Below are 23871 nucleotides of genomic sequence, written 5' to 3' on the forward strand. Positions count from 1 at the left end.
TACAAAGGAGTGGACAGCAATACGATACACATCTAATAGTCTGATCTCATCCAAACCACGGGTTTGCACATCACCTATCTCAAGACCGGCACTAGTGAGGAGACATCAGCGGGGGATTGAGGAAGTGAAGGCGAGTTCGACACACCTTAATTGGAGTACGGTTCAATAGTGCCAGCAGGAGACTTAGTAGGGACTTCGGCGGGAATTTGTCTCTTGTTGTACGGCACAATCTGGCCATTGGGAGCTTTGGTTGCTACTTCGGCAGGAATTTGCCTCTTGCTGTAAGGGACTATTGTACCGGCAGGCGACTTAGTGGGGACCTCAGCGGGGATTTGGCGTTTCGAATATGGCACGATTGTACCAGCAGGAGATTTGGTGGGGACCTCAGCAGGGATTTGCCTCTTATTGTATGGCACAATCTGACCATTGGGAGCTTTGGTCGCTACTTCGGCAGGGATTTGACGCTTGCTGTATGGTACGATCGTACCCGCCGGAGACTTAGTGGGAACCTCAGCAGGGATTTGGCGTTTGCTGTACGGCACGATCGTCCCGGCGGGCGACTTGGTAGGAACCTCAGCGGGGATCTGGCGTTTCGAGTACGGCACGATCGTCCCGGCGGGTGACTTGGTTGGTACCTCTGCAGGAATCTGCCTCTTATTGTAAGGTACGATCGTCCCAGCCGGCGACTTGGTGGGGACCTCTGCTGGGATTTGCCTCTTGCTGTATGGCACGATCGTTCCCGCCGGGGACTTGGTAGGAACTTCAGCGGGGATCTGGCGCTTTGCGTAAGCAACGATCGTGTCTACGGGTTCCGGCGATCGTTCGGAAATGGGGCGCTGTTTCAGCAGCAATTAGGATCAGCGATTCGTGCAAAGGCCGAGTGCTACTCACCACAAGAGATATAGGTCCTGCGATGGCTTGACCGGCAAGTGCTGCGACTAGCGCGAGAATCACGGTGTGGGCTGCGAGCATAACGAAAGAAGGTGTGTAGGCTTGCAAAGGAGTTGATGAGGAGGAAAGATGCAACTGGAGGGCGCCCCGCGACCAAAAAAAGAGAGAACCGAACGAACTGCGAGGATCGTGGTCAGCGAGCGCGACGACGACGACGGTCAAAGAACTTACAGCGAATGGGTGGGAGAAAAGGAGCTTAGGGCAGCGACTGCATTCCGTGCTGAATTATATACCGCAGAGAGGCACGCTGTTCATCAGATGGTTGCCATCACGTGCCGCACCGAAATAACATTCATCTCTGATCTCACCGCGCTCACAACACCGACGGTGCACGCTCCCGCCCGAGTTACTGGAGAGCCCCATCACAATCATTTTACCCGTCGTCGTTGGCCTGAAACCCCTGACTGTGCGCGCCAGAGATGTCTGATCCTCGATTCGCAAGGCTCAAGACAGATCCCCGCTTCCGTCGCCCGAAAAAACAGTCGACAAAGGTAGTCGTCGACGAACGCTTCAAGGACATCTTTTCGACCAAGGGAAAGAAAAGTGCGTATACTATCATGTAGCTTCGGTTCTGGCACTAACGCAATCGCAGGACAATTGGTTGACAAGTATGGTCGCTCTTTGTCAAAAAACCACGAGCAAGATAATCTCCGGAGATTCTACCAGCTGGAGGGGGAAGCCGAGACAAATAACGGCGAAGGGAGCACATCGTTTCCTGACTATGCCCGCGGAGAGGTCCTCCTAGAGTCCTCAGATGAAGACGAAGCCGACAAGGAAGGCGAAGACGCGTCGGACGATGAAAGCGACACTGGTGGCATCATAACACTCGGGCCTCAAGACGGAAATGATGCCGAGGTGGAGATTGACTTGGATGAAAGCCGGTTTGCAGAATTAGATGCCCAGGCTGCTGCCTACAAGGACTCGCACCCAGAGGATGAGCCAGAGCCAGGTTCGCAGACACGACGCCTTGCAGTTGTCAACCTAGACTGGGATCATGTACGTGCATCACACCTATACAAAATATTTGCCTCTGTGCTATCTCCAACAACCTCGGCGTTGTCGGGGCGAACATCGAAATCGGACTCGACGAGGAATAAAAAGGGCCCCTCTGTCGTTAAAGGTCGTATATTGAACGTTCGGATATATCCTAGTACGTTCGGGAAAGAACGTCTGGCGCGAGAGGAGAAGGAGGGTCCTCCCCCTGAGATCTTCAAGAAGAAGAGAGAGCTCGACCCCGAACAAATCAATGAGAAGACGATATACGAATTAGGGGATGGTGAAGAATACGACGATGATGCTCTGAGAAAATATCAGCTAGAACGTCTGAGGTGAGTATTACTCCCTGATTATTGCTATAGTCGCCCATAGTCAGACAGATACTATTACGCGATTGTAACTTGCGACACAGTTGAAGCATCGGCCCACATATATCACGAACTCGAAGGCACAGAGCTTGAACGCTCTGCTAACATCTTCGACCTGAGTTTTGTCCCTGATGAGATGACGTTCGACGATGAATTCAGGTACTTGTGCGCCCTTTCCCTGTCTACTGACTATTGAACATTCAATTATAGAGATGAGGCTGCCGAGAACATCGACTTCAACTATAAAGCAGTCGACTTCGTAACTGATGTTCGTTCTAAGTGAGATTTCCAGTGACTTGGTGCTCACCATATCTTTTGTAGGCTCTTCGCCATTCCAAAGTCAAGTTGACATGGGAGGAAGACGATCCTGAGCGCAATTTGGTTACTCGCCGCAAACTCTCGCAGAAGGAAATTGAAGAATCCGACTTCAAGGCCTACCTTGCCTCTTCATCCTCTGAATCTGAAGCCGAAGATCAACCGTCCAAAAAGTTTTCCAAGTCTGCATCACGGGATAAATTACGGTCGCTGTTGCTTGGAGGAGAGGACGCTGAACTACCGGAAGGCTGGGGAATGGACGACGGTGCAGATGATGTGGACATGGAGATTACGTTTTCGGCAGGGTTGAGTGGTGCGAAGGATGGTGACGAGACGACACTGGAGAAGTACCAGAGGAAGCTCAGGGACAAGAAGAAGAAACGGAAGGAAGAGTTGAAGGAGAGGACTGCGAGCAAGAGTGGGGCTAAAGAATCCAAGGATGAATTCTTCGACGACGGGAGCGATGATGAGTCCGAGTTGCCCGCCAACACGAAGGCCCGACCGCGAGACGAAAAAGACAGTCAAAAAGGACGGAATATTTCGACTGCTGAGGAACTGGCCCTCCTCGCAGCAGTCGACCAGCCGGAAGACGATGACTCCCATCACTTCAACATGAAGTCGGTCCTTAAGGCTGAGAAAGCGAAGAAAGGCAAACGGGGGAAACTCAACAAAAAGAAACAAGTCGAGGCAGAGAACGAACTTCAAGAAGATTTTGCCATCGATGTCAAGGATGAGCGTTTCGCCGCGCTACATGAAGATCATACGTATGCCATTGATCCAAGCAATCCACAGTACGTATCAGTAACTCTCCTGTTCTTATCACTTTGTTAACTGCGCCGTAATTAGTTTCAAGAGGACGAAGAGCATGGGCGCGTTGCTCGAAGAGCGAAGTCGGCGTCACAAAAATCGGCACGAGGATATATCAATACCGCGTAAACCTTCGAAGCCTACTGAAGATACGGACGGCGGTCTTCAGGCTCTCGTTGATCGAGTGAAGCGGAAAAGCATGGCCACCTCAAATGATCGCAAGCATAAACGGCCGAAGTCGTAATATGTACCTAGCATCGTACTCTAGATTTGATTGTTGTAAGTAGCGTACAAGACTCTCATATTCACAAAGCGTATTCCAAACCAGTGTGTAACTGCAGGGTTCAGACATTCATCATGTTATTTTAGCGTTGGAGAAGTCAAGCTCGGGATGAGCGGCCTGGAATTTCTTCAAGGCCTAAGAGCACGGTTAGACCAGTAAACCTCAAGTTCAAGTTCAAGACACATTTACCTCCATCTTCTTCAGTTCATCGGAGGTTGGTTTACCCATTTGCTAAATCCATGCGTTAGGCAGCTAGTTGATTGAAACAGAGTAACCTATGCTGACCTTCTGTTGATTATCGAACTGCAAGACAAGAGCGTTCAACAACAACTATACTCCGGTAGTGTAAGAACATACCATCATCTTCTCGACCATGCCCCTGTAAAGTCGTCAGCAATAGGGTATAAATGACACGCTTTACACGAACCTAGTTTCGCCGTCTAAATCACTGAGTTGACTGTTCGGAGGCTCGATTTTCGTCGTGTCGATCTTCGGGTGGTGGGTGAGAACGTTCTCCCACCATTGTTCCTTATTCGATTTCTCAAGGTGGATAAGTACAAGTTCGTTGTCCTCTGGAAGTGGTTACGTTATCAGGACCTGATCGAACAGAACGCAGTGAACACATACGAATATTCCAGGTACTTTCGTCCACCTTGATGTCCTTGCAGAGCTCGCCTTCCATGATCGGCTCTTTCCCCTTTAATGCAACCTTGAGCTTCTTCTTTTGTATCGTAACGACCAGGTCCCGAGCACGGGTGCCTTTGGGCACGGGGACGACGATGTCCAGCTCGCCCAGCAACTGAGTCCATGTATATGGAAGTGCTTTGAACGTGAGGTCGACGGCATGCCGTGAAGACGATCGCGGAATTTACCAGCTTGCTCCTCTGCCTCGCGAGCTTTGGTGGCCTTGTCGCGTTCCTCCCTCTGCTCTGGGGTCAGCTTATCGTAGTCAGCAGCATCCATTGAGTTCAAGTCCAAGGGTGTACAACGAGCGCCTATCTCATCTTGATCGGAGAGCTGCTTGTGGCTGTAGTGGACTGACGGGATTGTCAAACAGCAATAAACACAGTGGCCTCGAGCAGTGAGCGGTCCTGGACGTTTGCAGTCACCAAAGCGAATCCACGATTCCTCCTGTCGCCTTGGGATCCTCAGGGCCGTTCACAAGTCTCTATGGCTAGCATCGACTCATGGGCAGACTTTGAGGTGAGAGCCTTGCATCCTGGAGAGCTCAGGCGCTGACAGTGAGCCATATTCAATGCCGTCCACAGACAATCCGTTCAGGGATTCGAAACAATACGGTCGACAGGCTCAAGCAGCTCATCACCGGCTTGAATGAGGAATGCCATGCGCATCTCTCGAAGACGGGCAAAAAGCAGGAGATCATCGACAGAATTCTGTCCGTTTTTGATTCTTGGAGGGCTTCGAACACCCAGGACAAGTGGCTGAAGGCGAAGAACGTACTGCAGCAACTGCGCACCACCGGCCAGTCAGTGGCGCCCTTTCATACCTCGATCAGCTCGCTCAATTGGAATCCCCTTTCTCCTAGCTACAGCCGATTTTCTTCCACGAGCACTCCTGCTGCTGCCGTCCCACAAACGTCGATGTCTGTCAATCAGTTTAGTAATAACAGACCAGCTCCTTACAATTCCTTGACGGGTACCTCCACGACCATTCCTCGATACGATCCATATGCGCCACCCCACAAACTGTCGACGCCTAGTTCATCCGCGCCGAAAGCCTCCAGTGAGTACAGTCCAGTGACACTACCTCCCGTGGCTCACGATCCCGTAGACCTGCAATTCAAAGCATCGCCCTTCTACAGTCAAGATCACGTCGTCACCACAGTCTGCGAGTGCCCAGGTACGTCGCCATTGGTATCTGCATCCACTAGACCACCGAACGGACCATATCAGAATCAACGGGCAGCACGGATAGAAAGACGGGGAAACTCAGCTTCTATCTGAGCCCCGATCAAACCGCCAAGCTAAAGCAAAGGTATGCCCATATCTCAACGTGCATATATGTATGTTCACCCAAAACCAGTTATCAAATACGCTTATTCTGTACCTCTTCGCTCTTTTATACGCCACAACCAGCCGCCTTCCGTACCCCCACCACCACTGCCTTGTGCCCTATCGAGTTCCCCCAAACATGTGAAGTTCGCGTGAACGGCGTGTTGTTGACGGCGAATCTCAAAGGGCTGAAGAAGAAACCTGGGACCGCTCCTCCTCCTGATATATCGAAATATGTCCGTGGTGGTAACCTCCAAAACAATATTGAAATGATATATGTGAACAGCCAGACGCCTCCCGCTCAACCCAAGGTTTGCTTATATTCCGAAAACCATTGTTATGGAGCTGACTTTGCGTCTAGAAATACTATCTTGTCGCGTTGATGGTGGGCGTTACCTCCGTTGACCAGTTGGTGGACAGGTTGAAGAAGGGGAAATACAGGAGTTGCGAAGAGATTCAGCAGCAAAGTAAGTAATCACCGATTCCCTACGAAATCGCCGTCTTACCTGTATCGTCAAAGTGGCCGCGACTTCGCAAGACTTCGACGACGTCGTAGTCGGCCCTCTAAAGATGTCTTTAAAGTGTCCAGTGAGCCCTCTCCCTTACGGTTGATCATCCCGTTCCCTCTAACCTTCTATAGCTCAGTTTTATGCGTATAAACACCGCTTGTCGCTCTAGCCATTGTGTGCACCCCCAGTGTTTTGATGCAACGTCTTGGTTCTCCATGATGGAACAAACCACGACATGGCTATGTCCTGTCTGTGAAAAAGTTCTGGATCCCGCCGACTTGATTATGGATGGGTAAGTTCTATGTCGTCTGCTGTGTTGCCAGGTATCTAACCCCCGTTTCCAGCTATTTTGATGACATCTTGAAGCAATGTCCCGACAGTGTTGAGGATGTTATGGTCGAAGCAGATGGAGAGTGGCACACGACAGACAACAAATATGCCTCCGCTGGTTGGAAGAGCACGCACGCACCAATCCCCCCACGTGCTCCTTCGCCGCCGAAAGTCCAAGCTGCTGTCAAAGCTGAACCTTCGGACGGGATGCTGCGCATACCCAGGCAGGAGGAGATATGCATCCTCGACTCAGATGACGAAGACGAAGGCCAAGTCAAACGCGAACTTTCGCCGTCTTTCGCGAGCAGATCGTCCCTGTCTGCCGGGCATTCCCTGGCTTCTTCCGTTCCTCCGTCCCAGACTGGTGATGTCATCGATCTCACCTTGGATTCGGAGGATGAGGCGTCCCCCCCTCCGACCGTTGGGCAGAAGAGGAAGACAATGGACACGCCCCGCTCGCCGACGGAGGAGATCTGGAAGAAAGGGCGTGTTGAGGCATCCCGAACGCTTGTCCATCCCTTCGATGTAAGCCCAATCCCCCTTCCAGCCCGTATTCCGAACATAACCACGCTTCCACCCATCGATTATGCAATGACCTACCGGGGCACCGGATATCAGGGCCAGCCGCGAGGAGCAGGAAGTAGCCAATTGCCTTTTAATGCCAACTTTGACGACTTTTCGCGCGCGCCGAATGGGGGACAGTCGAAGAATCGATGGCAGTAGCACATACATGTTTTATATTATTTACGTCCCATTAGATATTGTATCATACCTAATGATTATATTCCATACCGCGATGATGTACTCTGATTGCGACCAGCACAATGCAGAAACTCATGTTTACATATTAATCGCTCTCAGAGGCGAAGCAAGCGTCTTGTAGCCCTGGCAGGCGAGGCAAGGTAATCACACGGAGTAATCCAAGCCGGCGCTTGTCCGGTACGGTGATCGGGAGCAGCGGAGATAATTTGTTCCGGGAGAACCCGAAAGCCTTTTTGAGCACGCGAAAAAGTTTTCTGGCTCTCTCAACTTGACCACCAACCACCACTCATCCTCCATCTCCCTCTCCCTTTCTCTAAATCAAAAAAATGGCCGAGACTAAGAAGGTCAAGTCCCCCAAGGACTTCGCTAGTGCGTGCTCCCGTTGTCGCTGCTCGTCGCTGCCTTTGTCTGACCGTCGTTATTGCAGTTGACTTCCTCATGGGTGGTGTTTCTGCTGTAAGTTGAAGCCGCAGGCGCGTGTGCGGGATTGTTTGTTGACTCTGCTATCAGGCCGTCGCAAAGACCAGCGCTGCCCCCATCGAGCGTATCAAGCTGCTTGTTCAGAACCAGGATGAGATGGTAGCGCCCATTTTTCGTCGGCGCCTTCGCTATCTGACACGTCACACTTCCCCAGATCAAGCAAGGCCGTCTTGCCACCCCCTACAAGGGCATCGGTGATGCCTTCAGCCGTACCTACAAGGAGGAGGGTATGGTCTCCCTCTGGAGAGGAAACACCGCCAACGTCATCCGATACTTCCCTACCCAGGCCCTGAACTTCGCCTTCAGTAAGCTCGTGTGATTTATCGTGGCCTGCATCAATTCTGACGTCCATGTAGAGGACTACTTCAAGTCCCTCTTCGGCTTCAAGAAGTCAGAAGGTTACTGGAGGTGGTTCGCTGGCAATGTCGCTTCTGGTGGAGCCGCTGGTGCCTCTTCACTGCTCTTCGTCTACTCACTCGACTACGCCCGTACACGGTTGGCTAACGACGCCAAGTCGGCGAAGGGTGGAGGAGCCCGTCAATTCAACGGTCTTGTTGACGTCTACAAGAAGACTCTTGCCTCTGACGGTCTTGCCGGTCTCTACCGTGGTTTCGTTCCCTCAGTCGTCGGTATCATTGTCTACCGTGGTCTCTACTTCGGTGTCTACGATTCGCTCAGTACGTGTCTCCAGCTAATCTCTCCCTCCCAATGTCTGACCCGTTTATTCAGAACCTGTTGTCCTTGTCGGTGCTCTCGAGGGTTCGTTCTTGGCTTCCTTCGCTCTCGGTTGGGGTGTCACCATTGGTGCTGGTCTTGCTTCCTACCCTCTCGACACCATCCGTCGTCGTATGATGATGACATCTGGCTCTGGTGTCAACTACAAGTCCATGTTCGATGCTGGCTCCCAGGTACGCGTATTGCGCCATTCCTTGTTTCATATTTCTAACTTCGCGCCACTAGATCATCGCCAAGGAAGGCACGAAGTCCCTCTTCAAGGGTGCTGGTGCCAACATCCTCCGTGGTGTTGCCGGTGCTGGTGTGCTCTCGTTGTACGACAAGCTGCAACAAGTGATGTTCGGCAAGGTCTACTCCGGTGGATCTGGTTAAACGTGCCGGACTGTAGTCTTGCGTCCGTTCGTTTGATATCGCATTGTTTATGGCTGTGGCATCGCATTAGACACTTTTTATTACACTTGGTTGTCTTCGTAGAGGTTATAAATTTACCCTATTCCCTCATAGAAGGCTTTAATGCAACATGCTGTGGTCATCTAAGCTTTCGTGTGAGCATTGTCGGAATTGCAGGGCCGCTGAGATGTAGCTTGTTCTTGTGTTCGTCCAATGCAATGGTCGCTCCATTCGCCAGGACTGAAGGGCATTCGCGCTTTGCGTGGCCTGCGACAGCACGTTAGGTTGTTCGTCTCGCTGCGACCGTATCAAGAACACTGTCTCGATGCTTGTATACGCGCCCTCGACTCTGGATCCACTCGAATTGGTATATCGCTACCGACAGGCTCAGGCAAGACCACCGTGTTCTTGTCGCTGTTGTCGAGAATTCCCTCGCCAGAAAATGTTCCAGGCGCGACCAAGGCCTTGGTCATCGTCAACAGCATAGAGCTCGCGCAACAGGCTGCAAATCAAGCGCGTCTCCTGTTTCCCAACTGGTCTGTGGAAATCGAGCAGGGCACGAAGCACCACGCGTCTGGTCTGGCAGATATGTGAGTCTTAACATCAATCTCTACTTTGCGGAATGCTCTGACACTAATGCGTTGGAAGTACTGTTGCTACGTATCAGACTTTGCTGCAGAACCCAAGAATCGCCAAATTTGACCCCAATACATTAAAGGCTATTATCATTGACGAGGCACACCATGCCGCTGCCCCATCGTCAGTCAGAGTGCATATTCGTGTCTGAATTATCATCCTAATGCATCTGCATTTAGGTATCGCCGTCTTTTATCTCGCTTCGACGCGAACATAGAAAGTCCTGACCTCGACTTCCTTCCTCCGTCTCTGAAGCACACGATTCCTATCATCGGTTTCTCGGCGACTTTCAGTCGGCATGATGGGCTAGCGTTGGGATCAGTCTTCGAACAGATTGTTTATCACCGAGACTTCCTAGAGATGATCAAAGAACAATGGTCAGGATGTTTCATGTATAACAGTTCTAACTTGTGCTCATGATATTATTATCATTAGGCTCTGCGACGTTCGCTTTACCACAGTACGGGCACAACTGAACTTGAAGGACGTTACAATCAACACGCGAACTGGAGACTTCAATCCTACCAGTCTAGCACATGTCATCAACACGGATACTATCAATCGTCTTGTCGTTCAAAGCTGGATCGATCGCGCAGGTAATAGCCATCTCGTTCATCAGTAAATGGGCAATTTATGGTTTGATAGGATCGCGGAAGTCTACTTTGGTCTTCTGCGTGAGCTTGGAACATGTCCGAGCACTCACGCAGACATTCCGCAATTATGGGATAGATGCGCGATACGTGTATGCTAAGACACCAACAAATGAACGCAAGCAGCTTGTTGACGGATTCAAAGCCGGTGAATTCCCCGTCTTGATTAACTGTGGTATGTACACCTGACAGACGGCGGATTTACGATGCTCATAGCGGCTACTTTAATTAGCTGTATTGACCGAGGGCGCTGATATTCCGAACATCGACTGCGTTCTGATCGCAAGACCGACGCGATCGCAGAACATATTTGCCCAAATGGTGAGCAGGTCATAAGCACAATGTGTCATTAGTCTGAGGCCCGGCGAGATAGGCAGAGGGATGCGCCTATCTCCCAATACTGGCAAAACAGACTGCAGGATCATAGATTTCGTAGATTCGACGAGCCGTGTCTCCGGTGTTGTCGCTGTCCCTACGCTGTTTGGCCTCGATCCCGCGTCAGTGGACATAGAAGGTGAGGCTGACCGTGACATCACCCGTAGCGGACCGCTAATGGGAAAGTCGCATAGATGAGACGATCGAGAGCATGGAAGAGAAGGCAGCTGCGGAGAAGGTTCCCTTGGGTATCGCCGACGATATTCCTCAACCTCGATCAGTGACCTACACCGACTATGACGACCCCTTCTCCCTCAAACACAATGCCTCTGGTTCTCCCCATATCGCGACACTCAGTACGAACGCGTGGGTGGGTTGTGGCGACGACATCTACGTTTTAGAATGTCTGGGCAAAGGTCATATACGGATCGAACCAGCGAAGGAAGATGAACGTAAGTTTGTTGAACGCTGGACACGCGTTCCTGCCTCATTATATCCTTTGTCAGAGAAGGAACCGCACTTTCAGGCGTGGTTTGCCCCAGCTTCATTGGACAGAGAGACAGCTCAAGCTTTTAAGCTATCACCCTTCTTTCGTTCTCGGAAGATCGTTACTGCACCAACGCTGAGTGCTGCCGTTCGCGCATGCGATACATATGCTCGTACCAAAGTCATCCACGGGCCCATGGTGCAAGGGTGCGTGCGTTTCATTCACTCACTGGTAAGGCTACTAATGCCCCCATTTCTAGGCTCCTACGAACTGCTAAATGGCGGAAAGCGCTCGCCACAGACTCGCAGAAGAGCATAATCGCCAAACGGTGGCAGAAACGACCAGCTTCGAGTGGGCTGCTTGATGGAAAGACAAATCCTAAACTCGCTACATTGGAGGAACGTCTAGCACATATGACGAAGGGCGAGGCTGCCAATATCATCACCCGCTTGAAACACGGAGCTCAAGTCAGTGTATTCTGTTTTTACAAACGATTAACTTTGTCTTATCGATGCATGCACAGGCTCGGTATGACAAGAAGGTCAAAGCTACCGTTAAGGCTCAGAAAGTAGTTGCCAGCGAAGAGGCACGCCGTGCGCGATACGAGGTTAAAGTTGGTCCCATGCATAGAGCCTAATCTCGACAAATCACATCTCCATTCTTGTATTCACTATCGTAATTTAGATATTTCCGGCGCGACGGCTAATGGGCTCGCAAGCGTCAGAATGGCTGCTTGCTGGGCTAGATGTATAGCATCATCCAATAATTTGGGCTCCTGGAATAGACTTGGATGCTCCATCATGCTGGCTAGAAGCGCTCCGACGAAAGAATCGCCAGCACCAGTAACGTTGACTAATGTCTTTGCAACTAGGGCGGGGAAGTACGCTATGACGACCGCCTCGCCAGATGCCACTTCTGCGACAATGGCATTTGGAGGCAGCTGGTCGTTTTTGGCCCAACCGGATTGAGCCAACGTCTCTGGGTCTAAGCGGAACACGACGACAACACCATGTTCGCCACATTTCATGAGGATATGTTGGAAGTGAGCGAGGAGATGGACTGCTCGATGGATCGACCCTCTTGCCCATATACCGTCAAAGGAATCTTCTCGACTTGCTAAATCCGCTAGACCGTCTCCCAGCCGGCCGTGGAACGCGGCCTCGTATGACGTCTGCCAACTCGATGCTTTGGGTGATTCACTTTGTCGTGTGATGTTGTATATGTGGTCTAGTTCGAGCAAATTGGGGGATATCGAGATCTTCGCCTTATCGCCAGGCGTTCGTAAGTCGTTCTGTGTGACGGCGGGAAGGATGGCTGTGGCTTTGGTGAGGGACGTGGGTTCACTTGGCGAACAGTTTAGGTGGATGGAGCGGTGAGAAGTTGCACACGTACAAGAAAACTGAAGTGAAGTCGTTCAGTTCTCTGCGACAGGAAACTCAGATCCACTCACTATGTATTCCACGGCTGCTACACAAATCCACTACTCGGTTGATTAAATTTGGTTTCAAATTACCGTCCAGAGCAACTATGGAGGGCATGGTTTCGGCAATGGCATTTGCAATCTGCGATGTCGTTCATACCCATTGACGAGCCGGAGAAAGAAGCACCGACCTTGTCCTCATTTAACTCAGCAATCACCTCCATGTCCGCCACACCACTGATAAGATGTCCTTTGCCATCAAAGGTCATGTTACAGACCGATGTTCTACCTGGGCACTTAACGAGGCCATCAGTACGCAATCCCATCTTATCGAGTTCTGACAATAGGAGGCGACCAAAGCTGTCATCGCCAATGGCAGAAATAAGTTTAGTATCTGTCGGCGACAGGCGATGAGCGGCTTCAGCAATGTTCCTGCCTACACCACCTAATGTCAAGGAAACGGAGCCCGGTATGGTCGAATGGGCAGCCAATGCAGATTCGACATCTGGCGAGGCTTGCGCGCTGATGTCGATTGCAGCACATCCAATGACGAGGAGGCGAGGGTGTTCTGGTGACGTCTGCTTCGAAGGGATATCCACTACCGGTCTCGCCGCTGGCGTTGTATCCCGATGCGCGATATCCTAGATGAGTTGGGTAGACATTGTAGGCAAATTGGGATACGTTTATATACATTCAGTGTACGCGAGACGCATCGCTCACAGAGTTTTGTGCGAGCTTCGCATACTGTACTGCTATCTGACCGCCTGTCAAAAGCACTAATTAGAGGACGATGTCATCGCTGAGCATCAACACGTACCAATTGCTGCGGTGTTCTCCAACAGTGCAATATCTGCATTGCGATTAGATCGGTTTCATTAGTGTCCGTCATTAAACTCACTGCTGGCAAGGGATTCGCCTTTGGTCAACTCGCCGATTCTCATCAAGAGCCAAGGCGTGGCAGCCTTGCCTAGTTTGTTGACACCGTTTGCCTCCGATTCCGCAACAGCTTGCTCAACGGCCTTTTGTATAGATGCTCCTGCAGCTTCGTATTGTTCGGGTATGGGGCATGCAATCAGTGCTCCGTTCTGTAGACCGAGTTGATGTTGGGTATCTACGTGGTTGACGCTTTGAGTTGATAGACAAGCGAAGTGGGTGTATATTGGTACGTACAGAGTATTTGAGCTGCTGATACTGGGTTGTCGACGTTCCATGGGGACTAGGGGCGTTGAAGTTAGCCATTTGGAATAGACCGAAAGAAACAAAGATACCTGGAAGCCACTCTTTGGAGAGAAAAAGGCTGGGAAGTCCGTAGTCTTCCCATATGATATTACTGGAACACCAAGCGTTTCCTAGAAGGGACAGGGTGAGATGGTGTTCTACGTGTAAGACATCCGACAGACCAAGTACTCCAAAGTCCTATGATTCACAATTAGATGTACACTGGATTACAGGCATTGGAAGGACGTTACCTTCCAATATCTAGAATAGACTTCACCCCTGCCGATACTAAACCAACTGGACATCTTGTTAGCTCTCCTAGGTCAGCAGAGACATCCATGGCTATAGAACACAAGTACTAATCAGACGATACTTCCCCTTGGAAAGGAAACTTACTATTCTCTCCCCCACGATGAACACCACCCAATCTAGCAGTCTGAAGTTAGTAGACGTAAGTACGAGATGGTACCCACCCTACCCTCCTGTGGCAAAGACCTACGCGACTTTAGCAGGTGAACCATGCGAAGGAAAAGAAAACCCCAAACCTTGATTCCAGCGAGAGCAGCAAATATCAAGGTAGCACAACAGGTTGTTCCTGCCACAAATCTAGTCAGATTATTCCCAAATAACGTGCGGGTCCACCGAACCTCCGTTGGCTTTAGCAACAATTGCTGCTGCTATATCCCTTCGAGATATTTTGACAGGAGATGCCTCAGGTTCTGCTAGCAGCTCCAGCTCTGATTGCTTCAAGCCAATCTTGATTCGCCCGTTGACGAGACCAACAGTAGCTGGAGTGCTTCCGTTCTTGCGAACGATTTCCTCAAGAGACTTCGCAAGTTTGGCATTCTCTGGGTAGGGAAATCCGTGTGTGACCACCGCCGTCTCAAGAGCGACGACAGGTCTATTCTCTGCCAAAGCAGCTTCAACCTAGACAGAGAACACAGTTAAACCTTGCAGGCTCATTTCGATTCGGGAGTTACCTCGGGATGAATGTCCACTGGCAGATCTCTCTTATTGAGGACACTTGCGAGTCCCCTAGATCCGTGGGGCCGCTTGCAGACTCTCTGCAAAGCCCTCCTGGATATGCTGATCGACGCCATTGGTACTAGGAAGGGACGGGTCCAAGTCACGACCTTTATAGCTTGAAGCGCCGTCCGCGATTATCTCAGGGTCCGCAGGTTCGCTAAGTGCGATACTCAAGCGACTCGGACCATGGAAGGGCAGGATGCCTCATATGAAGTCGCTGTCGATGTCGACGGCGGCATCTGCGCCTTGTCATACAAGGAGCTCGATAGCACGCAGATCATAAAGTCAGTCGGCGATGATGCCGCAGGGGCGATTACCGTCTTCATTGGTATGTAGCCCAAATATTCTGCAGCGTTTGACAGAAGGAATTACTACGATTGTGTAGGGACAACAAGGAATTCGTTTGGAGGTAGGTTTGTTCTTGGAAAATCTCACTGCACCACTGGTACATCACCTGATGGAGACCAGGCAAGGTGGTCACTCGTCTGGAGTACCAAGCGTATTCAAAACTGGCAATCAAGACCATGGTAAAGATCGTGCAAGATGCTAGGAACTTGATCAGCCGTTCGGACCACCAGCCACCTTCTCAGAATATTTCGTCGCTCATCCGATGTGCTGTACACCACCGTCTCGGAGTAGTGCCAGTCGGAGAGCCTTCCATTGGTGGGTTCTGTTGCAAAGCGCCGACATAACGCTGAATCTACGCTTATAGTAATCGCGGTTTCGTCGCCTCACCGAAAAGAGGCATTCGTTGCATGTGAGTATATCCTAGAAGAAGTGAAGAAGAAAGCCCAGATATGGAAGAGGGAGTATTACGAAGGCGAAAGTGACGCTAACGCACAATGGAAGAGCAACGTATAGATGCCGTCCGGGCATAGTATCTGGTTGTGTTTCGCTCCCGTTATGGGCTGTGTCGTATATCATCATCATAAGTCCATAATTAGTCTACCTTCCAATCCTTTGCGACCTCATCGTCTTCGTTGCTGACCAGAAGCTCTACCCCCCATATGAACAGCGTGAAGAATACATTCATCCATCGCCACCAAACCTGTGAAGAATGATCAAGCACTACAATGTCATTTCGTCGTTAGCGTTAGAAGCGGAGAATGTAGTGACGGATTGACGTACGGAGCAGATGAGAATATACAGCAACAAAGATGGTTTGACGATATGTCAGCAGAATACGGGTTAGTGTGGAGGTCTGTACAATGCATTCAGCGAGAATGGTAGAAGGGGTCGGAAGCGAGCATACCGGCCGATCATCCCATCGACTATCGACGCCCTCATCAGATTCCCAGCTGTCCCCGCCAATAGTGGGTAGAATGCGGGAAGCTAAATGGAGTATTGCAAGACGGTAAAGAAGTGCAGCGAGTACAGGTTTCGGAAGTGTATTTGTCACGAAATTTAGAAGCGCTTGGAAATGAGCCAGAATATTGGGAAGAAGAGGCGCACTGTTATAACAAGTTCATTCAATGGAATCATGATAGATTGGCAAATAACTCACTAAGAAGAGGCTGGGTCCGAGAATGACGCTTGATCGATTCCACAGAGCCACACGTTGTAAGCCAGGAAAAGCAGCAAACTGGAGGATTCAATTATGTTTGTCCGACGCAGTGCAAATCCGATGATGGTGAGAAAGAGGAACGCAGTTAAAGCAACACCCAAGAGAGTCGAAGAAAGAGGGGAAACAGCCGCGGCGGGATAAGACTATACATTGATTAGTTCATCGCCACTGGCATGGAGAGAGAGACAGCACTCACGACTGCGATCCACCATGCAGATGTTACATATCCGATGGCGGTGAGTATCAGCACTCCAAACTGCCGGACTTCATCGTCCCCCACAAATTTCTTGCCCTCCTGTCCGAGTTTCTGGGCTACCAAAAGACTTGATAGTCCCTCCATCATGATGAACAAGGGGCCACCGTACTTCAACACGGTGCCCCACAGGTTGGTGATTGTCGCCAGCCATGGATTGACCGATGAAGAGAACACGTTGAAACAAACGAGGAGTAGGAATGGGTGCATCGGGACCTGCAGGACGGAAAGGGCCTCACTGCCCCACATCAGGATCATCGTGCCATGGATCAAAGAGTGTACGCTGAGTAGCAGGGAGAGAAGGAGGAAGGCGGGCGTCGAGAGTGTCGCCAAAGTGAGTGGCAGGAAAATGAGGATTTGGAGAACTGTAGAGAGTCTGTATAGAAGTTCAGTGATTTGCTGTCGCACGACGTATGCCCAACGTACCGTGCAGCGTTGGACACTGCAGTCCATAGGAGCCAGGCATTGTACATGATCTGACAAGAAGAATTGGAGCTTCTAGCTGCACAAGAACATAAGTAGCCCGCTGAAGAGTGGTGAAACGAAGAACGCCAGTGGCGGCTCCCCTAAACGCGCAGTTTGTGGCAGGTGCAGGGATCAACAACAAATATCCACAAAATGAGTTCTATAAACATTATGATATGCTACACAAAGGACAGCGATAATACAATTAGACTAGATACGATGGAAATCATGAACGCGACACGCTGAGGAGACCCTTGCCGTAGGCAAAGTCGGTGTCTCGCGTCAACGCAGCGGGATCTGACGGTGGCACGTAGAATTCATCTCGTATCGGTATTTGCAGGAGATTGAACTTGGGAGTGATCACCACCATGTGGTTCGTCCGTATTTCCATCCAGTCCGCTAGACACTAGTGTTCAGTATGTAAGGCATCGTGGGCTACACAAAGACTTACCCTTCTCGAATGTCAGAGGTTCACTTGCGATCTGGCCGACATAATCATCATCACAATCACCTTTGCAAACCAACACACATACCATAATGATATTCTCGCGCTTGTCGGCTTTCGACATCTTGTACTTCCCGCCAGCCGCGTATTCGCTAAATGTCGTGCCAGACGAATACCACTAGAAAAACAAATTAGATGACAGCGCGGACCACCAGGGTGGGGGCTTACAAGAGAGGCAGCTTCATCTGTTCGGGAAGAGATGTACCGCGTAGCTACCACGGACTCGCCGTCAGTGATGCAGAAATTCATCAGACTGGGCTGAATGGCAAACGAGTGAGCTCGGCTCAGCTAAGGGAAGGAGAAAGAAATACCTCAGTTACACCGGCTTCCTTGGCGAAGGCGTTGAGGGCCGCAATGGTATCAAGCATGGCCTTTTGGAGTTCATGAGGCGTGAAAGTATTTGCATCCGGGTTGGGTAGCTTTGGGGATGTTGGATGAATCACTCTATTTACGCGAGGAATGACCGTACCATAGAAAGGAAGAGAGCAAACGCCATCTCAGAATCTGATTGCGTTTCAGTGAGTGAATATGAGCACACGATCAAGTGAGATGCATACCAGTGTTGCCGTGCACATTGTCGTACGCACAATCCGGTAGGCAGTTCTGCACTTTTCGCTTCACTCTGCTCCACTCAGCGATGGCACCGTTGTGCATGAACTAAGACAGGCAGTCAGACGCATGGCTTTCATCAAAGGTGAAGATTCATTACCATCAGCTTGCCGTATTGGAAAGGATGGCAATTATCTAGCGACAGCGACCCCGCTGTTGTAGCGCGGACATGCGCGCTATTGATTCCCGCGTGAGTATAATGCAATGAACCATAGATCGAAAGACGCACAAAACCAGTGGTGATTTGATCTTCTCCGCCAAACGGGTGAGGTTGATATTGTTCCAAGCCTATACGCCCCCGTGTCAACGCCCGGAGCACCAAGCCATGCCAACAACACTCACTGGGGTGACCGAAGTGAAGATACATGGCTGGGTGCCTAATTCCGGGTCATAATTTGGATCGTACCAGCCTTGCCGACCACAAGCAACGGTCAAGCATAGTCAAGCGAGATCACGGTCTGACTCACCGACGCCAAAGCCGTCGCCATTAATGGGCCTGCGACGGTCAAGACGAAGTCGCGAATCGAATGCTTGGTTGATAATTGAATGGCACGGCCTGGTCAGAAGCTGGAGTCAAGAGTGTGAGACTTTTGGGTGGCGACCGTCGCAGACGCCGTGCACGCACATGAGACAGCTGGACAGGCGAAGTTCCCTTGTAGATTACAAAGCGACACATTTCGAAATGCTCGAGGTCAGGAGGGGGCAGCAAAAACGTTAACTAGCTTTCCCAAAGGACAGCGCACTCGTTTATAAAGATTACGTGCTATCGCGTGCACGCCAAACAGCAATTAGCAACAAGGCGAATAGCGCCTCAAAGGGACAAAGCATAATCTTTGGAATATCCATTCTAGACTTGGACAGCCTCTTAATTACATTCCAGACGGAGCGATCTTGCTACAATTGTGTTCGGGAACCCTCGAACATTCCGCCGGTCACAAGAATTCCTTAGGACGTGTGGCGGGGTCGCCTCCAGTCTCATCGTAAACCAATCCGGCGACCCGGAAAGCCAGTTCTAACAGCTATTCAGCAACTCGAATTCGCCCACAGAGATCGCATTCCAACGCACCATCTGCTTGAGATTTCACCACAGCTTCTGCGTACACCCTGACGACGTCTTCCGTTCCGCTGGGCCGAACAAATGACCGACCGCCCTCATATTTACCGACCAGGGAATCGATCTTGTCCTGTAGACCTACAGGACTGGTCAACCGCCTCTCAGCATCCACGGTCTTGAAGATATGCCTGTCTGCTACGACGACCTTGACGAGCCGATTTGGCAGATCCACATATAGGGAATCCCATTCTAGACCGCCATAGGCTTTGTGGGCGAGGACGACTTCGACAAGGAGCATATCCGACAACGCATCGCCGACTGTTTGATTAATGAGCTGTGTGAGATTCACGAGATGCTCCACTGCTGTAGACTGAGCAGGTGTCGAGGGCTGGTAGTCAGCGAGTTTAGCCAAGGTATCAGGTGAGAACAGGACAGTCCCATGACCGTTTGCCTCGAAGTAAACGCCCACGTCATAATGCTCAGCAGCATGATGAAGGTGCTTAACGCCTGTAGAAACGCATTTCACAGGAAGGCGCTGTAGCGTCGTTAGCGTATTCGCGATATGCACAATTCAGCACCGTTACCTCTGCGAGGTACTTCGTGGATGCTCCGTTCGCATAAGCTGTTTGAACCACGCCAACTTTGATACTTTCGTCCAGACCGGCTGCTTTGACAAGTTCGACGATAAATGCAGCCACAAGTGCGGCGATTTTATCGCCATCTAGCATGCGGAATTGACCACGGTCATCCAGATGGAAGTACATCAAGCGATCCGCATCTCCGTCCAAGCTGCAACCACGTTGTCCGGGTTTGATTATATTGGAAAGTGACGAAGGAAGCTTTTGCGTTGTCTTCACGAAGTCTGCACCACAAGCGTTGTTGAGTGCGCCCGGCGCGGTTATGGACGTGTTCTCCAGCACGAGCGAAAACGTATCTCCAAGGTACTCAGCAAGCTTCTTAGCAGCATTGGCACCCACGCCGTTCGCGCAGTCAATGAGCAGCGGCGATGGAGTTGGCTTCGCAGACTAGACTGAAATTCAGAACAGACAAGCTGTTAGCCGCATATTGGTACTTGCCACAAGCTTCTTGAAGGCGTTAGTCAGTTTGGTGTAGTAACCGTCCTCGCTATCGTCGCCGTACGCTTCAGCTGTACCCTTCGTGTTGATCGCGCGCACTAGGTAATGGAGAATCGGAGTAGTGGTCACTCCTGCATTCCGTCCGTCGGCACCAATAGCACGCAGGCCATCTTCGAGCGCCGACACTAACGCTGGGCCAGACGGGCGCGTGTCCATCGCGTATACTACCCTCGCCGGTTTGGAAAGGTCAATCTTAGCATCTCGCACGAACGCTTCGAGGGCGCTGATGAACTCGTCCGTGGAAGACGCATTGGACAGCGTCGTGGCGTGACTTTCCCAAGAAGATTCCAACATTTCGCCTCTTGGGTCGACTAGTTTGACACCATTGTCCTAGTTGACAGAAATATCAGACCCGCTTTGACGTTAAAGAACTACAGCTCGTTACCTGCTCTGGGTTATGGGAAGCTGTTACCATAACCCCAATCGTCTTTCCATCCAGTTTCTTGCTCCTCAGGCCAGCAAGGATACCGACTCTGAACAAAACGGAGTCAAGAACACTCGCTCTGTGCTCATCAGATATCTTGCCATCGCGCCGAGAGATGAAACACCTACAGCGTTCTGAAGCCTGCGGTTCCATAGGTGAACTTGATGTCCGATGGTTTGGGATGCTTCTCAGAGAGTTCTTTGATACTGGCTACGGGCAACCCAGACATCGCGGGGTGGCGCAAGAGAGTATTGATCGAAACAGCTTGAGATGCTATACGTCACGTGGCCGATTGGACTCCAATCTCAGTCTGACTGTCTCTCTTGAACTCTCTCCGTAGTCAAATCATGCCTGCAAAGTCACAAGCCCAGGTTCTCCTCGAGAAGGCGGACAAGAAGGCAAACTCGCCCGGGGGATGGTTCGCATCGTCAACAACCAAATTCGAGGAGGCTGGTGACCTCTACCAACAAGCGGCCAACTCTTTCAAGATCGACAAGTTATTCAAGGAGGCTGGAGATGCGCATGCGCGCGAAGCTGAATGTCGTGAGAAGTCCAAGGAGTCCAGCGAGGCTGCGAACGCTTGGTGGAATGCGGCGAAGGCATACAAGAGAGGATATCCTGATTGTACGTTCACCACCGACTGCTGGAACAATCACTCCGGCTGACCTAGTTTCTTTAGTGGCCGTTCAGGCACTAACGCAAACGATAGTACACTTGACTCAAGGTGGACGCTTCAGGCAAGCGGCTGATCGCGAGAAAGAAATTGGCCAAATCTACCTGCAGGAATCCAATGATCTCCGCAAGGCATGCGACTCCTTTGAGCGGGCTGGTGATTGGTATGCGCAGGAGGACGCAACTGCGTACGTTTGATGCACCTGGTACTCGTTTCGCTACTCATTGTCATCGCAGTACGGCCAATGCGTGCTACAAGGATGCCGCTGATCTTCACGCCGACTTGAATGAGTATCAGCAGGCGATTGCTCGTTACGAGCTCGTTGCAGACCATTCGTTAGGGTCAGCATTGACAAAGTACAGTGTCAAGGAGTATTGGCTCCGAGCAGGACTGTGTGCGTTGGCGATGGGAGTGAGTGCAATATTTCTCTTCGAAGCCGCCTCCATTCCTAATCACCGTTCAACTAGGATCCTATTGCTGCCAAACGCAACATGGCAAAGTACACCTCGCAAGATACCACGTTCGCCTCGACCCGCGAGGCCAAGTTCATCAACATCTTGATCGAAGCAGTCGAAGCAGGTGATCAGGAGATGTTCACTGGCGCCGTGGTCGAATTCGACCAAGTCACGAAACTCGACAATTGGAAGACTGGCATGCTGTTGAAAATCAAGCGGGGCATCCAGGATGAACCGGCTCTCCTTTGAGCCACGCTATATAGCATGTATCTACCTAATACATTTACAGACATTTTGGATTTTCACTCAGTACTGTACTGTACTGTAATCTTATCAACGACCTTGCTTCCTCCTCATTCTGCCCTGATCGAGTCACGTGCGCACTTGCCTTCTTTCTCGACGTGTCCCTCAGCCACAAGCGCAGTCCTCCACATTCGTTTACATGCTCAATTTCCGACTTTCTGTGCTCTTGTTCATCCACGCTATATATGCATTAACAGCAAAATTTCTGGCCCTTTGGAGACGCCAGCACCAGAGGGAACCTCTTCCTCTGGATGCACCTCGGAGCAAGATCCCCCGGCATCTTGCCATCGTCTTTGACCTGGATTCGACACGACACGACAAAATCGAGGAGGAGTCTCTGTTTAAATCAGTTTACAACAGCATTGCCTGGTGCGAGGCCGCAGGGATTGAGAAGTTGACATTGTATGACAACCAAGGTCGGGTTAATTGCCACCAGACGTGAAGAAAGTCGCTTAACTACTTGTAGGTGTACTAAGGAACGGCTCAGCGCTGGTTCGCGACCACTTATCCCATCTACATCCGGAGATTGATTCCAGTGAATCCGAGCTGGAGTATCCGCTAACACCACCTCACTCCGACGACTGCGATTCACGTTCTATTTCCCCAGACGTCGATATCAGGGTAGACCTCCACACGATTACACTTAATACGCGTCCACCGGTGCCCAGCAAACGGAGGAGTGTCGCTAGAAAGCGCCGTGGAAAAGGTATGTTTATGCCCGGGATCACCACCTTCCTAGCACCGATTCGTGTAGACACTCCAAAAGGGCCCCCATCTCTCCAGATCAAAATAATATCGCGCCAGTCCTCCAAGGGAACACTGGCTGCCGCTGCTCGCTCCATGGCCGCGAGGCGTCACAAATTACAAAGTATTCTCCGGGACCCCACACCTCAAGACTTTTGCATCTCCATAGAAGACTTGAATCTACTTTTAGAAGGTGAGTATCGGCGGGCTGAAACTTGTACCGTGCTCATTCGTTTGATTCCCCAGGCGAAGAAGGGTTCACATCACCCGACTTGATGCTTCTTCACTCATTGAAACCTCCAATCGCTCCAGTACCTCCACCGGAACTTCTGGGCTTCCCTCCCTGGCAAATCAGACTGACAGAGATCAGGTACGCCACCAGGGCTATTTGGAACCTTACGCTGACAATCCACCCTGTAGTTACTTCCCAACCCCCATTCTTGGTCTTGGCCCTTGTTCCGGCGGTCCCCAGGCGCTGACGTTAGATGAACGGACATTTCGAGCAGCTTTGGACGAGTTCTCTGGAGCACAGATGCGGCTCGGCAAGTGATGCATCCCCCCAAGGCGAATGGATGTTGGTAGATTCTTTATTTGTATATCGAGCTTCTTTACTGTATCCATCATTAATTAAGGACATTGAAGCCAGGTCATTGCCAGACGAAGTCTCATGCTGATCTTCGCGAAGCCTACGCAGCTCAATAAAAGGGATAACATTCCCAGATGGCAGTACTAGGTCTATTCCCGAGGTCGGAGCCGAAGAGCGCGCTGGTTGTTGTTCTCGGGATCAGGCAAATGGCTCCAACGGGGGAGCGCCTTGCCACAACAATGATGATGTCCAATTATCACTTACGGGCGAGCGTTTCAGTAGGACCGCCCGAAGATGAGAGGCTTGTTATATTGATTCCGGGGAATACAAAGCTACCGCCGCCGCCGGAC

At 50.9% G+C, this 23871-nt stretch overlaps 13 protein-coding genes across 13 annotated transcripts; 7 read left to right on the forward strand and 6 right to left on the reverse strand.

The window, feature by feature from the left end:
- Nucleotides 1-146: 146 nt before the first annotated feature.
- On the reverse strand, nucleotides 147-972 carry PC9H_003591 (uncharacterized protein; the record flags this gene model as incomplete). Its single annotated transcript, XM_036773184.1, has 2 exons — nucleotides 147-836; nucleotides 892-972. 2 exons carry the CDS (start codon nucleotides 970-972, stop codon nucleotides 147-149), a joined length of 771 nt encoding a protein of 256 aa, XP_036634657.1.
- Nucleotides 973-1370: 398 nt separating this feature from the next.
- Nucleotides 1371-3681, forward strand: ESF1 (pre-rRNA-processing protein esf1; the record flags this gene model as incomplete). The annotated part of the gene is made up of 6 exons (XM_036773185.1): nucleotides 1371-1494; nucleotides 1544-2279; nucleotides 2328-2474; nucleotides 2526-2583; nucleotides 2637-3421; nucleotides 3477-3681. 6 exons carry the CDS (start codon nucleotides 1371-1373, stop codon nucleotides 3679-3681), a joined length of 2055 nt encoding a protein of 684 aa, XP_036634658.1.
- A 111-nt stretch (nucleotides 3682-3792) lies between these two features.
- Nucleotides 3793-4683, reverse strand: PC9H_003593 (uncharacterized protein; the record flags this gene model as incomplete). The annotated part of the gene is made up of 7 exons (XM_036773186.1): nucleotides 3793-3855; nucleotides 3910-3951; nucleotides 4006-4023; nucleotides 4078-4099; nucleotides 4148-4292; nucleotides 4348-4542; nucleotides 4593-4683. The coding sequence occupies 7 exons, from the start codon at nucleotides 4681-4683 to the stop codon at nucleotides 3793-3795; spliced, it is 576 nt and encodes a 191-aa protein (XP_036634659.1).
- A 207-nt stretch (nucleotides 4684-4890) lies between these two features.
- SIZ1 (SUMO ligase siz1) lies at nucleotides 4891-7294 on the forward strand (the record flags this gene model as incomplete). Its single annotated transcript, XM_036773187.1, has 10 exons — nucleotides 4891-4923; nucleotides 4989-5206; nucleotides 5267-5463; nucleotides 5512-5580; nucleotides 5634-5715; nucleotides 5764-6043; nucleotides 6094-6199; nucleotides 6253-6320; nucleotides 6373-6533; nucleotides 6586-7294. The coding sequence occupies 10 exons, from the start codon at nucleotides 4891-4893 to the stop codon at nucleotides 7292-7294; spliced, it is 1923 nt and encodes a 640-aa protein (XP_036634660.1).
- Nucleotides 7295-7659: 365 nt separating this feature from the next.
- Nucleotides 7660-8920, forward strand: PC9H_003595 (uncharacterized protein; the record flags this gene model as incomplete). Its single annotated transcript, XM_036773188.1, has 7 exons — nucleotides 7660-7702; nucleotides 7761-7789; nucleotides 7844-7912; nucleotides 7968-8118; nucleotides 8170-8490; nucleotides 8543-8721; nucleotides 8774-8920. The coding sequence occupies 7 exons, from the start codon at nucleotides 7660-7662 to the stop codon at nucleotides 8918-8920; spliced, it is 939 nt and encodes a 312-aa protein (XP_036634661.1).
- Nucleotides 8921-9151: 231 nt separating this feature from the next.
- Nucleotides 9152-11723, forward strand: PC9H_003596 (uncharacterized protein; the record flags this gene model as incomplete). Its single annotated transcript, XM_036773189.1, has 11 exons — nucleotides 9152-9528; nucleotides 9587-9697; nucleotides 9754-9951; nucleotides 10010-10170; nucleotides 10220-10399; nucleotides 10457-10545; nucleotides 10594-10738; nucleotides 10794-11051; nucleotides 11106-11292; nucleotides 11346-11553; nucleotides 11610-11723. The coding sequence occupies 11 exons, from the start codon at nucleotides 9152-9154 to the stop codon at nucleotides 11721-11723; spliced, it is 2028 nt and encodes a 675-aa protein (XP_036634662.1).
- A 33-nt stretch (nucleotides 11724-11756) lies between these two features.
- PC9H_003597 (uncharacterized protein) lies at nucleotides 11757-14824 on the reverse strand (the record flags this gene model as incomplete). Its single annotated transcript, XM_036773190.1, has 16 exons — nucleotides 11757-12429; nucleotides 12479-12485; nucleotides 12537-12648; nucleotides 12698-13147; nucleotides 13209-13270; nucleotides 13324-13356; nucleotides 13405-13617; nucleotides 13677-13722; nucleotides 13775-13855; nucleotides 13907-13922; nucleotides 13976-14066; nucleotides 14121-14152; nucleotides 14203-14219; nucleotides 14270-14319; nucleotides 14372-14651; nucleotides 14705-14824. The coding sequence occupies 16 exons, from the start codon at nucleotides 14822-14824 to the stop codon at nucleotides 11757-11759; spliced, it is 2283 nt and encodes a 760-aa protein (XP_036634663.1).
- A 112-nt stretch (nucleotides 14825-14936) lies between these two features.
- Nucleotides 14937-15611, forward strand: MOCS2 (Molybdopterin synthase catalytic subunit; the record flags this gene model as incomplete). Its single annotated transcript, XM_036773191.1, has 4 exons — nucleotides 14937-15078; nucleotides 15136-15159; nucleotides 15219-15413; nucleotides 15463-15611. 4 exons carry the CDS (start codon nucleotides 14937-14939, stop codon nucleotides 15609-15611), a joined length of 510 nt encoding a protein of 169 aa, XP_036634664.1.
- Nucleotides 15612-15690: 79 nt separating this feature from the next.
- PC9H_003599 (uncharacterized protein) lies at nucleotides 15691-17040 on the reverse strand (the record flags this gene model as incomplete). The annotated part of the gene is made up of 6 exons (XM_036773192.1): nucleotides 15691-15818; nucleotides 15879-15951; nucleotides 16003-16201; nucleotides 16255-16457; nucleotides 16511-16943; nucleotides 16994-17040. The coding sequence occupies 6 exons, from the start codon at nucleotides 17038-17040 to the stop codon at nucleotides 15691-15693; spliced, it is 1083 nt and encodes a 360-aa protein (XP_036634665.1).
- A 218-nt stretch (nucleotides 17041-17258) lies between these two features.
- On the reverse strand, nucleotides 17259-18822 carry PC9H_003600 (uncharacterized protein; the record flags this gene model as incomplete). Its single annotated transcript, XM_036773193.1, has 12 exons — nucleotides 17259-17431; nucleotides 17484-17514; nucleotides 17566-17655; nucleotides 17706-17795; nucleotides 17849-17956; nucleotides 18007-18041; nucleotides 18095-18194; nucleotides 18247-18322; nucleotides 18376-18434; nucleotides 18489-18556; nucleotides 18614-18713; nucleotides 18772-18822. The coding sequence occupies 12 exons, from the start codon at nucleotides 18820-18822 to the stop codon at nucleotides 17259-17261; spliced, it is 981 nt and encodes a 326-aa protein (XP_036634666.1).
- Nucleotides 18823-19078: 256 nt separating this feature from the next.
- PCM1 (Phosphoacetylglucosamine Mutase) lies at nucleotides 19079-20989 on the reverse strand (the record flags this gene model as incomplete). The annotated part of the gene is made up of 6 exons (XM_036773194.1): nucleotides 19079-19158; nucleotides 19213-19735; nucleotides 19785-20225; nucleotides 20277-20666; nucleotides 20722-20839; nucleotides 20889-20989. The coding sequence occupies 6 exons, from the start codon at nucleotides 20987-20989 to the stop codon at nucleotides 19079-19081; spliced, it is 1653 nt and encodes a 550-aa protein (XP_036634667.1).
- A 118-nt stretch (nucleotides 20990-21107) lies between these two features.
- Nucleotides 21108-22137, forward strand: SEC17 (vesicular-fusion protein S17; the record flags this gene model as incomplete). The annotated part of the gene is made up of 4 exons (XM_036773195.1): nucleotides 21108-21384; nucleotides 21440-21620; nucleotides 21670-21844; nucleotides 21901-22137. 4 exons carry the CDS (start codon nucleotides 21108-21110, stop codon nucleotides 22135-22137), a joined length of 870 nt encoding a protein of 289 aa, XP_036634668.1.
- A 193-nt stretch (nucleotides 22138-22330) lies between these two features.
- PC9H_003603 (uncharacterized protein) lies at nucleotides 22331-23485 on the forward strand (the record flags this gene model as incomplete). Its single annotated transcript, XM_036773196.1, has 5 exons — nucleotides 22331-22607; nucleotides 22658-22897; nucleotides 22946-23128; nucleotides 23182-23305; nucleotides 23356-23485. The coding sequence occupies 5 exons, from the start codon at nucleotides 22331-22333 to the stop codon at nucleotides 23483-23485; spliced, it is 954 nt and encodes a 317-aa protein (XP_036634669.1).
- Between the last annotated feature and the right edge of the window lie 386 nt (nucleotides 23486-23871).

The sequence above is a fragment of the Pleurotus ostreatus genome (assembly GCF_014466165.1).
Source record: "Pleurotus ostreatus strain PC9 chromosome Unknown scaffold_2, whole genome shotgun sequence".
NCBI classification, from domain to species: Eukaryota; Fungi; Basidiomycota; class Agaricomycetes; order Agaricales; family Pleurotaceae; genus Pleurotus; species Pleurotus ostreatus.